The 14103-nt window shown below is 41.3% G+C and overlaps 1 protein-coding gene across 2 annotated transcripts in view; it reads right to left on the reverse strand.

Moving 5' to 3' along the window:
* adamtsl3 (ADAMTS-like 3) overlaps positions 1 to 14103 on the reverse strand; it is a 604254-nt gene that overhangs the window by 48680 nt on the left and 541471 nt on the right. For both annotated transcript variants that reach the window (XM_041175078.1, XM_041175080.1), the window contains one exon: positions 5368 to 5495. In XM_041175078.1, coding sequence (XP_041031012.1) covers positions 5368 to 5495 — 128 coding nt within the window. The remainder of the gene's footprint in view (positions 1 to 5367; positions 5496 to 14103) is intronic.

Consider the following 14103-nt stretch of genomic DNA (forward strand, 5'->3'; position numbering starts at 1 on the left):
AACGAATCTATATCTCATTTAATAACTCACAAAGAGCCTTTCACCTCAAAATGCTCCACATTCCGAGATACTGAAGCATGAACAACAACAACAACAATGTGCATTTATATAGCGGCTTTAACTTAGTAAAACAACAATAAATATATCTTTGCCTAGACTTGGCTCAGAACCCGGATTGGAAGTTAATCAACTTTATGGTAAGTTTCGAAATAAACGATCTTGTTACCTTCCTTAAGCACGGTCCTGTACACGGACTATATAGTGAGCTGTGGTTCTGAAAGCCACCATCCCTTTTGGATCTAAATGTGTTCCTGCTCCTTTTGGACCATCAGGGTGCTTTCTTTCACAGAACAAAAAAAAACTGTTTCCAAGTGTGGAAAATCCCAAGAGCTTAGTTTGAACACCCACAGGAATGATAACATTTTGAGCTACGCAGATCTGTTAAACCGCTGTCTTGGCAGCTGCACTGAGGACATCAGCAGCAGACCACCATTAACAGTCTTTACGCTGTTATCTGTACTAGTCTGAGTATCCTCACTGAGTGTATCAATGCACTGTAGCTCCATTGATATGTAGGTGACTTGTTTAGGCACATACCCGACCTTTGTAAACTTAAACTTGACCCAACAAGCTTGGTAAGAAGCCTGCGGTCATTTGCAAGATGTCTTGAGAATATCAACTTTCTTTTCGGCTGTTGAGCAAGTCTGATTCCTTTGCCAGATTAACGGGTACTTTGTCACACACTAGGGACTCTTTGAACTTAGCAAAACATGAAAGTTCACCAGAACCTGCCACAGGATGTGTAAACAGGAATTCTTGGTGGCTTCCTTGTAGCCTTAATGGAACTAAGCATTCTAGGACACCAGATCCATCCTCCTACAGTGATTGCCAAAACTTAGAGGAGCTTGCCAATACCAACACAGCATGCTGGACAGATTTTACAAAGTTTTTAATGTTTTTTTTTGCATTCCAAGCTTTATTTATTATTATTAGCTTTAAAGAAAGAGTTGCTGAATCTGTATCCATCATTAACTGACGCACTTGTCACAAATAGCCACAAAATGTAAAGCCAGAGTAAAACTGTAAATACTGAAGATCTGAAACCAACGCAGAACATTTCTGAATCCACCCAGAGTATTACAGTTCTGGCCAGAAAAACAGATTTACAAGCCAGGCAGCGTCAGTAGAGATGAAAACGTAAAACAGGCCTGGCAGTACCTGTTGAGAGAGAAACAGAGTTGACGTTTCAAATCCGTATTTGAAAGGTTAACTTTGTTTCTCTCCCCACAGATGCTACCAGACTTGCTGGGTTTTTCCAGCATTTTCTGTTTTTACCTCAGATTTCCAGCATCTGCACTATTTTAATGTCTGTGTTGATAAAGGTTAAGGACCCCAACAAAATATCAACTCTGTTTCCCTCTCCATACATGCTGCTTGGCTTGCTGAGCATTTACAGCATCTTCTGTTTTTATTTTAGCCAAAAGGTGGAATATTTTTGATATATTTTACTTGGTAATTTTGAAATTAAACTGTGTACAAGTCAGCACACTATTAACTAATGTGTTAGCAATCAATTCCTTTGTGCATTATTTTAAATTAAATGGTTCTGATAAATTGCAAAGTGTTTACATGCAAGAAGCTAACCTTGCGATTGTGTAAATTTAGGGCTAGATCTTTGAGTAGGGGTACAAGTACATGTTTTGCATATTATCAGCAACAGAATAAGACACTCCTCATAAACTTAGCTCTTTGAGCAAGCTTTTGGTCATCTTCTCTAATACAGTATCTCCTTATTGGCTCAGCATTAAATTTTGTTTTATAACACTCCTGTAAAGTACCCTGGGCTATTTAACGATGTTAGAGTGCTATATAAATATAAGTTGTTATTGTTGAATGGAAAATCTCAAGAATAATACTTGTTGCCACCCCACCAAATCTTCCGATTTACAACTTGACACACATTCATTGTGTGGCTGAAGGGACTGACAATCCACGAAAATGCACAAAAAAAAAACAAACAGCACCATTTCACGCTCAACATCACAGACAATGGGGAAAACCTTAACATAACCTGCCAGGCACAAAACAGTCGGATAAAAGCAAAATACTGTGGATGCTGGAAATCTGAAACAAAAACAGAAAATGCTGGAAAAACTCAGCAGGTCTAACAGCGTCTGTGGAGAGAGAAAAACAGAGGTAACGTTTCGAGTCCGGTCTGAAGGAGAGCCATTATGGACTCGTAACTTTTAACTCTTTTTCTCTCCACAGATGCTGTTAGACCTGCTGAGTTTTTCCAGCATTTTCTGTTTATGAAACAGTCAGGATTGGGTAAAATGCTGGTTTTGCACCTACTCTCCATTGAACAATTAGCTTATAATTACCCCAAATATTTATCTCTAAAATCAATGACCCCAAAATTCCACATCCCTATTCTCATGGTGATAGTACAGTGGAGCAAGACCTGAAGCCAAAATTGCTCCTCTCATCTTAAACTGAGAGAACAGGGCTGTCTCTCTAGTCAATCGCAAAGGTGGTGCTTGCCCTGCTGTAATGTCATAACTTGGAATAGCACTTAACGTCTCCAATTGGGGAACTGAGATCCTGGAGAGATGAAGATTATAATAAAAATTGATTTGTTTGATCATGCTCTCATAGAGTAAAATTGGCAACTGGTCCTCTCTGGGCTTATTAATCAATCCCGGAGCTAGTCCAGAAGCTACCTCCAAAACGTCCAACAGACTTAGGGAGACCAGCTCCCAACATAAATTTGGGCTTTAGGGTGTATGCGGCAGAACCCCAGCAGATCTGGGTTCAGCCCCAAAGTTCTCTTCCCCCAGCATGTAATCTGTCCAACACCTGTACCCCTTTCCCCATCCCACTTCCTGTCCTGCTGGCAGGAATGGCACACAGCGGTTAAAATTCTGCCCCGTTTTTCTCTCTCTCCATAGATGCTGCCTGCACTGCACCAGGAAGAACACTAATAAATTGAAGTATATTTGTCCGTGCTCTGCTGGATTTTCGTAACCACACAGACGTATCAGACATCAGGTTCAGAGACTTTTCCCATCAGGATTGTGAGAGAAACTTTAGATGCTAATGAATTTTGTTGAGTTATCGTGTAGACAATAAATTAGATTGCGTCAGTTGGCAAGATTCCTGGTCCTATTATCCATCATCATAAGTGACATAAGATTACAATTTATTGCAGTTAATAATCTGCAATGGGAAAACACTTTTCTGCCATGACTGTTATAACAAGCCATGCTTGGGTTTTAAGCCAAGATTACTTTACACTTGTTTATATAGGGCATTGCAAGTACAACGCCATGTATTCTTTCCATCAACAGGATAGCTCATTTCATCACTCCCCACCCCTATTGAAACATTTATCCATGCCTTTGCCATTTCATTATTCCAATGTTCTACTTGATGGCATGCTGTGCCCTGCCCTTTATGAATTGCAACCTTTCCAATCCTGTCCTATACACGAAGTCCCATTCCCCTGAAGTAAATGCTTGTACGCTGGTATTTACTGTAGTTTTATTTCATCAGAGCGACATGTCGATCTATCAGGACATTTAATGATGGAATGAATAGAAACTTTCAAGAATGCTTATTCTAAAAAAATACAATGTCCCTTTGTATAATTTTTCCCATTTGCCTAGTCTTAAAAAATGAAACCACAATGTGTTTACCCTATCCCTTGTGAGGAGTGATTGGTGGCTATATATCATTTTAAAAACACAATGTAGTGTGGTGGTCAAGCAGTGTAGCAGCAAGATTAAATACCAATGGACAACCTTGGATCAAGCTACATGGCATAAGGTGATCCTCGATGTTTTGGTCAGACCATAACAAAGTCAAAGATTTGGTTGTGTTGAGAAAGCAGTGTGCTGACTGCAGAGAAAAACTCTGAAGACATCATCAGCAGAGCTGTGCTGGGCTCTACTCACAAGCAACAGTGAAACAAAAACTGGATCACATGGCACACTTTCATTCAAGTGATGTTGTGCTACTATCTCTTATAGACATATTACGACAACTTTCAGTTGTTTTGTGGGTGCATTGGAAGCAAGTGAAGGCTGGTCTGTCCTTGCCAACCTTCACAGGTTCCCTATCTGCTCATGCATCAATTTCAAAATCCTTGTCCTCATCTACAAATTTCTTCACACTCTTGTATTTTGTACTCGAGATCTGTAATCTCACTCAGTCCTATGTTCCACTCTTTTGATTCAGAACTCCTTTGCAACCTTTTTCACTCTTTGGGCAGAGTTTTATGCTCCCCAGGGGGATGGGCTGTCAGGCAAGAAGTGCAGAGTGTAAAATTGGGCACCGTGCCTGATATCTATCCACCACCCCTGTGACTTAAGAGCCTCCCTGCACTATTGCTGAGAGTTTACTTACAATGTGGGGGCTGGCACCGGATGTCCTGTGTGTCCACTAAAACCTGGTAAGCCTTGTGGCCAGCAGGGGGCAGTGGGAGAGGGGAAAGCTGCCTTCTGTTTTGGGCACACTGTTCCCATTGGAGGTGCCCCCACCAAAGTATTTCACCCGTTCCTGCATTTCTCCTCTCCCTTGCCCTGTCAATCCAGGTCCCCCCCGCTCGACCAAGGTCTGCCAGCCTAGCCCCAATGAGATCCGGATTTACCTGTAAGCCCAAGTTCCATGTTTTCACCTTTAGGGACTGCCTGCAGTCCCAATGGTGGCCACTTCTCCTGGTGGCACTGCTGAGACAAAAGAGCTGATGGCCATCTGATTGGCCATTAATGAACAATAAGTGCCCAGTAGTTTAAGGAAATAAGGTTAACAGGTGTTGGGTATTAATTAGTTAATTATAAGTAAACTCTGCAATTAACAGTCTCTACCAAAGCATCCTCATCTCACTGTCTTCTTCACAACCAGATGTGGGAATTTCTCTAACATTGGATATTGGTTTGATTCCTATCCCAATCTTCTATTCTTCATTTCTCTGGAAAGAGTTTTGGGAGATGCTCTACCTAAACCAACAGGTTGTACAATTCCCAAAATTAAAATATATTTTAAACTATTCAAAAAATATAACTCGGGTTGATTAGGAAAATATTTTTGTTAACACCCTTATTGGTAAAATAAAAAGCAAGTTTACAATTTCAGGGTCACACACAGTGGCCTGCTTCCTCATTGAGAAATGACAAAAATAAAATTAAATGATATTTTGATCAAGAGGTCCAGAAAATAGCATATGTAAATTCTGTGCTGATTTAATAAATAGAATCAACAATCTCTTTTGATTATTTGGAAAAAAAATGTAGAGTTTTTTGTTCCATAACTCTAGAAAATTATTTTTAAGTTAGAATTTCAATTTACTCAAATATAAATTTAACGTACCTGAATACAATAGTAATGAGGTTTCAATGTCTGTTCCAAGTTCACTGGTTACTACACATGCATAAAGACCAGCGTCCTGGCTTGTGACATTTTTGATCTGAAGTCTTGCAGAATCAAGCAGCAGTATCCTGCAAAATCACAAACATAAGTCCAGATGAAGGAGACAATTCAAGCTACCTAGCACATCCTTCCAAAGGAATCTCTCTATCCCACAGAATTTGACCTAATAAACACAAAACCTTCCAAATATTTACCTCATCGCCTTATCCCACAAAATTTGACACAACTCGCACACCTTTCCATAGAAACCTACACCTTCTACATCACTCAGCCTAGTTGTGCATTCATCCACAGAAATATCCAATCTCTCCCTTCTCAAGTCATTTTGTCAAACTAGCATACCTTTCCAAAGAAACTACCAATCACTATTTCCCATACCATTCCACTTATCTAGCACATCCTTACACATGGACTTCCAATTCTTCCTCTCACAGCATCCACCTGCCACTCAAATTAATTGAGTTTTTTACCTTAACAATCTGCTACTGTTTTCATTGCCAGGGTTTAGTCATTCCTTCTGCTTCCTGACATGTCCTGAATTGCATTTTATCATTTATACCTCTGTCACGCTGTGTCTTAGTTGCAATCTAACTTGAAACACTTCTTAGGATTTCATGTTCCATTTAGCACCATATATTCCTGTGATGATTTCTCTCATTGACCTACATTGAAGTCGAGAGAGTCAGTTTATCTAACTTCTTCACACAGTTGAGTTCTCTCGTACTGGTGATCAACCTCGTTACCCTTCACAGTATTGACTTTAGGACTCAGATATACAGCTTTATTTTGAAATCAGTTTTAAATAATTTTAAGTATTAGCTAAATATCTTTATGATATTGATGTATGATTCAGAGCTGTGAACAGTGACTTATCAAAAAATAAATCTAGTGTCACACTAGGTCACATAATGTATTTAAACAGTATTTATATCCCAGGTATGAATTACAACAATAACTTGTGCAAATTTCCTTTGCACCAACATAACTGAGTGGAGCATATCTTTATATCTGTGTGGAACTGCCCTCCAGATGCTAGGCAGCTGCTCAGATTAGGATTAGATAACAACAAAGATGCACAAAGGGAAAATAAAATCAGGTTGGACTTATACCCATTGGAATTTAGAAGAATAAGAGGTGATTTTACTGAAACATATAAGATCCTGAGGGGACTTGACAGGGAGAATGTTTTCTCTTGTGGGGGAGACTAGAACTAGGTGACACAGTTTAAGAATAGGATGGAGATTTTTTTTCCCCAGAGGGTCATTAGTCTGTGGGATTTTCTTCCCCAGAAAGCAGTGGAGGCTGGGTCATTGAATTTATTCAAGGATGAGTTAGATAGGTTTTTGATATACAAGAGAGTCAAGGGTAATGGGGGTTGATGGCAAAGTGGTGTTATGGCATGGCTGATGGTAAATGCTGAGCTGCCCAAATCCCAAAGGGAAACTTGAAACAGCTGCCAAGATGGATTTTGCAATTTGAATAGCACGAGGAGAGGTTCTAAAATCCAGAAATGAAGTCCCGACTACTTATGATGATTTTATAGTAGAGTAAACATTTATTAAAAGAATAAAGCAAAAAAAAAACACAATTACACTTAAACACAAGAATGGCTCCACACAGTAAACAATACTTTAAAACAGTTCCACCAGATCTTAACTTAACTACCCTCAGAGCTAACCTTTCCCTTTTCTGTTCAGCAACTACACTTATAGATTTTAAAATCTATAGAATTCCAGTAATTTTTACCACACGGTGCTTTTCCTTGGGGTGTCCTCTGAGGCTGGCAGCACCTGGCTCTCCCAGCCTGGTCTTGTTCACACTGTCTCCTGGGAGGTCTGACCAGCTATCCTGCTGTCTTCTGGGTGATCTAAACAGCTACACCCCCACATAGGCTTCAGTATTTCCTTAAATGTGTTCCTTCCCTTTGATCTCTCTATTGTTTCAGCCAGTGTCTTCAGAAATGCTTTTTCCCCAGACTTGATTAGACTCTTCTTTACTTTAACTACTGGCTTTTAAAAAAAATAAACTTACCCTATATTTACCTTATTTACTTACACCTTTTTACAACCTACATATAGCCCCTTTGAACTAAAACAACTCAATTCAAAACTATTCCTGTTATTGCTTTATGTAAGACTCTGATTGAAGTCCCTCTTGGTTCATTAACATATCAAAACCACTTCTTACTGTTGATTTTAGACTCTTGCTGTCACTCTGGCTCTTACTTCAATTAATATATTCTACTACATAAGAAAAATGAGAGTGATATTACCAGATGAAAAATATTACAATTTATTGTTTTCTTGACAGTGGAGTTGAGACCACAACCAAATCAACCATGATCCTATCGAATCACGGAGCAGGTCAAAGGGCTGAATGGCCTACTCCTGCTCCTAAATCCTTTTTTCCTATGTTACAGAGTAAGACTGAAGAAGAGCAGGCAACGATAGATCAAGTGATGAGAGAAACAAAAATCTTTTAAGATCAAACCAGGGTGACAACAAATGAGCAAAGAGACCAATGCCAGAATGAAAAAGAGCATGGTGAAACTGGTAAAGGAGTTGCAAGGGAGGGAGAGGGGAAGAGAGAGACCGTGAGAGAGAGAAAGATAAAGGGTGGGATTTTCTGGCTCTGACAGGCATCGGTTAGGACAGGATGGGAAAATTTAGAGAGCTGTTAAAAGTCAACTGCTCTCCAAATTTTTCCATCCCATCCATGCCAATGTCCACCAGTGTCAGGGCCAGAAAATCCTGCCCAGAGGGAGAGAGAAGGGAGCGAGAAAGGAAGGGGTTGCTAAGGGAGAGCAAGCATGCAGCAAAGGATCAAGAAGTGTTAGGAAATTAGTAACAGTGGGTGATTAGTTCTGGTGTAAGGTGAGAGGTTGTGAGAGCAAGACAAAACTACAAAATACAGGCAAACAAGACAGGATGAAATTTTGATTAGCAAAAGAAGAGATGCTGGTCTTCAGAGGGTTTTCAATCACAGTGCAAATTAATCATTCATAAATACTTTACTTTCATACTTTCATTTTATTTCTGTTTATGTTTAGGGTTCTAATTTGTGTGTTTTGTATGTTTAAGTGTAAAGCAAAATTAGAACTAGTTATAAAGTGCATTAGCTTTGCATATGCAACTGTCCATTCCATGACATACAGAGATATAACTGAGACAAAAATTAATCATTGCAATCCCAGGCATAATCAGATTCCATAGTTGCACATCAGGCTATTTTTATAGCTAAAAAAGTTCTAAGGACATCAACAGTTTCGGTGATTAACAATTCTCCACAAAAAACTCACTGCTTACAATGAATACAAAGCTGCACTGTAAATGTTGTTCTGAAGTTAGAAAAAGCAAAAAATCCACACTGTTACAAATATGCTCAAAACTCCAAAAAATAACCGGAACACAGCTTAACATCTGCCATAAGGAAAATGCTCGATTATCAAAGGTACAGCAGGGCACTTAGAAAATCACAGTGCAATTCAGGCAGAGTCAACATGGTTTTGTGAAAGGGAGATCATGTTTGACTAATTTATTTGAGTTCTTTGAGGAAGTAACAAGCAATATTACAAGGTACTAGATAAAAGGAAACCTGGATGTGGTGTACTTGGATTTCCAGAAGGCATCTGACAAGGTACCACAACAAAGGTTACAACACAAAATAAGAGCTCATAGCATGGAGGTAATATATTAGCACGGATAGAGGATTGCTTAGCTAACAGGAAACAGAATACATCAAAAATGGGCCATTTTCTGGTTGGCAAGATATGACAAGTGGAGAGTCACAGGGATCAGTGCTGGGGCCTCAGCTATTTACAATTTATATCAATGACTTGGGTGAAGGGACTGAATGTATGGTTGCCACATTTGCTGATGGCACAAACATAGGTAGGAAAGTTATGAAGAGGACAGTAAGAAGCCTGCAAAGGGATATAGATATGTTAAGTGAGTGGGCAGAATAATGAGAGAAAATGTGAACTTGTCCACTTTGGCAGGAAGAATCGAATAGCAGGCTATTATTTAAAATAGTGAGGTTGCAGAATTCTGAAGTACAGAGGGATCTGAGTGTCTTGGTACACAAATCACAGAAGGATAGTATGCGGGTACTCCATATGATTAGGAAGGCAAATGGAATGTTGTTGTTTATTGTCAGGGGAATGGAATATAAAATAAGGACGTTTTGCTACAGTTGTACAGGGCTTTGATGAAACTACATCTGGGGCAGAATCTTCAGCTCGGCGAGCGGGGGTGGGGCCCGCTCACCGAGGCATAAAATTACGCGTGGTGACATCGGGCGTGCATCCCGACGTCATTGTGCATCATTCAGATTTTCAGTTCAGCGGGCGCACTCCCGAGTCGGCTGCCAGCCCGCCGACCTGTCAAAGGCCTATTAAGGCCAGTTAACTATCAATTAAAACAATAAACAGAGCTGCCCTTCCAACCTTAAGGTTGGCAGGGCCAGGTGAAGAGCCCAGGCGGCCTTTGCATTTTTCATGGAAGATCATCCACGGGCGGGATGAGGTTTCATGAAAGTTTTTAAAGGTTTGAAAAATTTTAAAATAAAATTCATAGACATGTCCCAGCTCATGTGACAGTTTCACACGAGAGGACATGTCCTAAAAAAAATTTTTTTTTTTTTCCCTTTATTAAAATTTTTAATACTTAAACTGATCTCCCTGTGTTAGCTCTGTGCCTCAGGGAGATTTCTGCACTCTTTCTCAGGCCCCGACTCAAGCAACCACCACCCCCATGCCCCCCCCACCCCCCCCCACCACTCCCCCCTCCGCCCGCACAGGGAGCGCTCAGCACTTCTGGCTGTGCGTCACGTTGGGCGGGTTCTAATTGTCCCGCTCATATAAAATGGCGGGGCCCATCTGATTGCCGGTGCCGAATGGCTGCGGGCACGTCCAAACTCGCACAACAACCCCCCACCCCCCCTCCCCCCACCCCCGCCCGGACGGGGAGAAAATTCTTCCCCCAGAGTACTGTGCACAGTTTTGGTCTTCTTATTTAAGAAAGGATATAGATGCACTAGAAGCAGTTCACGGAAGGTTCACTTGGCTGATAACTAGGATAGGGAGGGCTACCTCATGAGGAAAGGTTGAACAGGCTGGGCCTGTTTCCACTGGGATTTAGAAGAATGAGAGGCAATCTAATAGAAATATATCAGATCCTGAGGAGACTTGACAGAGTGGATGCTGAAAGGATCCTCTTCTGGGAGAGACTTGAACTAGGGGACACCGTTTAAAAATAAGGGGTCTCCCACTTAAGACAGATGAGGAGAAATTTTTTTCTCAGTGTGTTGAGAGTCTGTGGAACTCTCTTCTCCAGAAAGGGGTGGAGGTAGGGTCATTTAATATCTTAAGATAGATCCTAGGCTAACAAGGGAGTCAAAAAGTGGGAACATGGAGTTGAGGCCACAATCGGTTCAGCCATGATCTTATTGAATGGTGGACAGGCTCGGGGTGCCAGATGGTCCACTCCTACTCCTAAATCTTATGCTCTTCTTATGCCTAATTATTATTTGTAATATAACCACAATTAAAATTAAAGAAACAAGAATGATAATCCTGTCAAATCAGCCCACTGAAGGAATTAAACAAAAATGCAGCTATTTTATTAAAAATACAGACTTGTCATCTTTATAACTCAATGTACAAAATATTAAATATTTTGCTACAGTGCTGGAAAAATATTGTGACAAAGGGCAGATATTATTTTAGTGTGAAATGTGCATTATTAGATAAACTACAGCAGGATTTCAAAAACCTGATTTGATCAAGTGCCAAAACCATCAGAGGTGCATTTGGTTCCAGTTTAGAGCAGCAGCAATGCTTGAACAGTGTGGAAGACTGAGAGATAGGGACTGTGTGTGTGTGTGCAGAATTTTACTGCTTCACAGTCACTTTCTTATGACTTGTGAAATTGTTCCATTGAATGGTTAACATAAGCAGCTGCTGTTCTTTTGTTAATTTATTTTGTCAACTGCTATTAATATTCACGTCACACAAGTGCCAGATAATGACCATCTTCAACAAGAGGGAATCTACCTCCCCTTGACATACAATGGCATTATGATTGCTGAATCATCCAGTATCAACATCCTGGGGGTTACCACTGACCAGAAACTGAACTGGACCCAGACATATAAATACTGTGGCTACAAGATCAGGTCAGAGGCTGGGAATTTTGAGGTGAGTAACTCCCTTTCTGAATCCTCGAAGCCTGTCCATCTACAAGGCACAAGGTAGGAGTGCCTGGATGAGCGTGGCTCCAACAACACTCAAGAAATTTGACACCATCCAGGACCAAAGTAGTCTATCTGATCGACATCTCATCCACCAACTTAAACATTCCCCCCCTCACCACCGACGCACCGTGGCAACAGTGTGTACGAAATACAAGATGCAATGCAGTAACTGACCAATGCTCCTTTGACAGTTCCTTCAAAAAACGTGACCTCTATCACTAGAAGGAAAAGGGCAGCAAACACATGGGAACACCACCACCCGGAAGCTTCCCTCCAAGCCCCACAACATCCTGACTTGGAAATATATTACCGTTCCTTCACCGTCACTGGGGCAATATCTTGGAACTCCCTTCTAACAGCACTGTGGGTGTACCTGCATCAGGTGGGCTGCAACGGTTCAAGGCAGCGGCTCACCACCACCTACTGATGGGCAATTAAGGTTGAGCAACGAATGTTAGCCTTGCCAACGTTACCCACATCCCATGAGAGAAAAAAATTCTGTTGCGGAGACAGTCCCATAAAAATAAAGTGTATACAATTTCAAATTGGTACAAGGGGCTTCAAAAATATCCATTGGGCCACCTGGCTTTGGAACACTGAGGGTTGTAGGAATATTATGCAGCTGTAAGTAGGAATTTTCTGTTCCCCAGAGATTTAGAAAGTTACTTGAGAATTTGGGTCTTTAGATTGAAGCAAATGAATCTTATTCCATTTGAAACGACACAAAAATGTTATTTTTCTTTTGTTCCGCATAATGTGTTGTTCTGCCCTTTGCAGTGAGTGGAAAAAGTGATCTGCAGAGCTGACACATGTGGTGCATCATTTTACTGGGGAATGTTGCCCAGTTAGAGAAACAGCAAAACTGTCCAGGTCCTGAGGATCGGTCTTGGTAAGTCTTAGCCAATTGCCGATCAATTCAGCTTCAAGCATTTCACTCTGGACAGTGAATACTAAAATACTAAACATGTAGCAGCTGCCAATGAGTGGACATAAACTCTAAAATCAGCCGTGGGCTGAGTCAACATAAATCCATTTCCCAGCAGTGCTTCAATGAGAAACATTGAACATTTTTAAAATTGATGGGATGTGGGTGTTGCTGGCAAGGCCAGCATTTGTCACCCATCCCTAATTGCCCTTGACAGCAGTTAAGAGCAAAGCACATTCCTGTGGGTCTGGAGTCACATGTAGGCCAGATCAGTTAAGGACAGCAGATTTCCTTCCCTAAAGGGCATTAGTAAACCAAATAGGTTTTTACAACAATCAATGATAAATTTAATGGTTACCATCATTGAGATGACCTTTCAATTCCAGATTTAAAAAAAAAATTAATCGAATTTAAATTCCATCAGCTGCCATGGTGGGATTTGAACCCATGTCTCCAGGGCATTAGCCTGAGGCTCTGGATTGATTACCAGTTCAGCAACATTACCACTACATCAGCCCAACACGACAGCAACTTGGAAATTTGGAGCAAGTGATAATATCAGCCGCAATATTCTTTACGGCCAGAATTTTGCGTTGCGCAGGCAGGCTCCTGACTCGAACGAACGCGAAATAGCGTGAGATGATGTCGCCCTCACGTGATGTTTTGCTCGGCCAGCGAGCCTGCTGACAATTATTGGGCAATTAAGCCCATTAACGATGCAATCGACAGCGATTTTAATGTGGCTGGTCCACATTTACGATTGGCGGATGGGCCATTCTCCCAGGCGGCGTTCAGATTTTTGCTCAAGTCTCGATTCAGGGCGGGCGGGCGGGATGAAATCTCTCCGTGGAGAAGTAAATAAAATGAGATAGCTGGATACTGCGTTATTTATGTGGTGCGCATTCAGGCGCTTGATTGTGCAGCACGGACATATTTTGCAGCATTTCTGTCATGTCCTTTAATCTGTGCTGGTCTGCAGGTCCCCAGGGCAGCTGTCTGGCGCTCTCTCGAAGTGCTCACCTGCACCCTCAGTTACACCGGTGCCGGCCCTCTTCCCGCCCCCACCCCAGCAGCGCTGAGCATTTCAGTGCGGGTTTAATTAACGGCCAGCCAGCGTGAAATCGTGGCCTGGTCGTGGCTTTGGCTCATTACCCATCTGCTGCCGGCCCTGCCTATCACGTGCGCCTGACAACCGGAAAATGCAGGCCTACATTTCATCCTATTTGCTAGTTATCTGGTTTTTAATTTTTACTTGCAAGCCTTTGTGAGAAAGCACCGTTTGAGTCTCCAGGGTAAATACACTAATCCCTCATTCCTACTGATGAGCCAAGTTTGAAGGAGGGTGGAGCACCAATTCTCACACTGTCTTTGAGCATGGTTCTCAACATGATCCGTGAATTTGCCCTTATATGTACCAGTAGGATACTTCTAACTATTAAATCCAAATGATTCACAATACGAACAATGCTATGACTGTTATGTGTTGTCTGTGGTAAATT

Source organism: Carcharodon carcharias, chromosome 26 (assembly GCF_017639515.1).
Source record: "Carcharodon carcharias isolate sCarCar2 chromosome 26, sCarCar2.pri, whole genome shotgun sequence".
NCBI classification, from domain to species: domain Eukaryota; kingdom Metazoa; phylum Chordata; class Chondrichthyes; order Lamniformes; family Lamnidae; genus Carcharodon; species Carcharodon carcharias.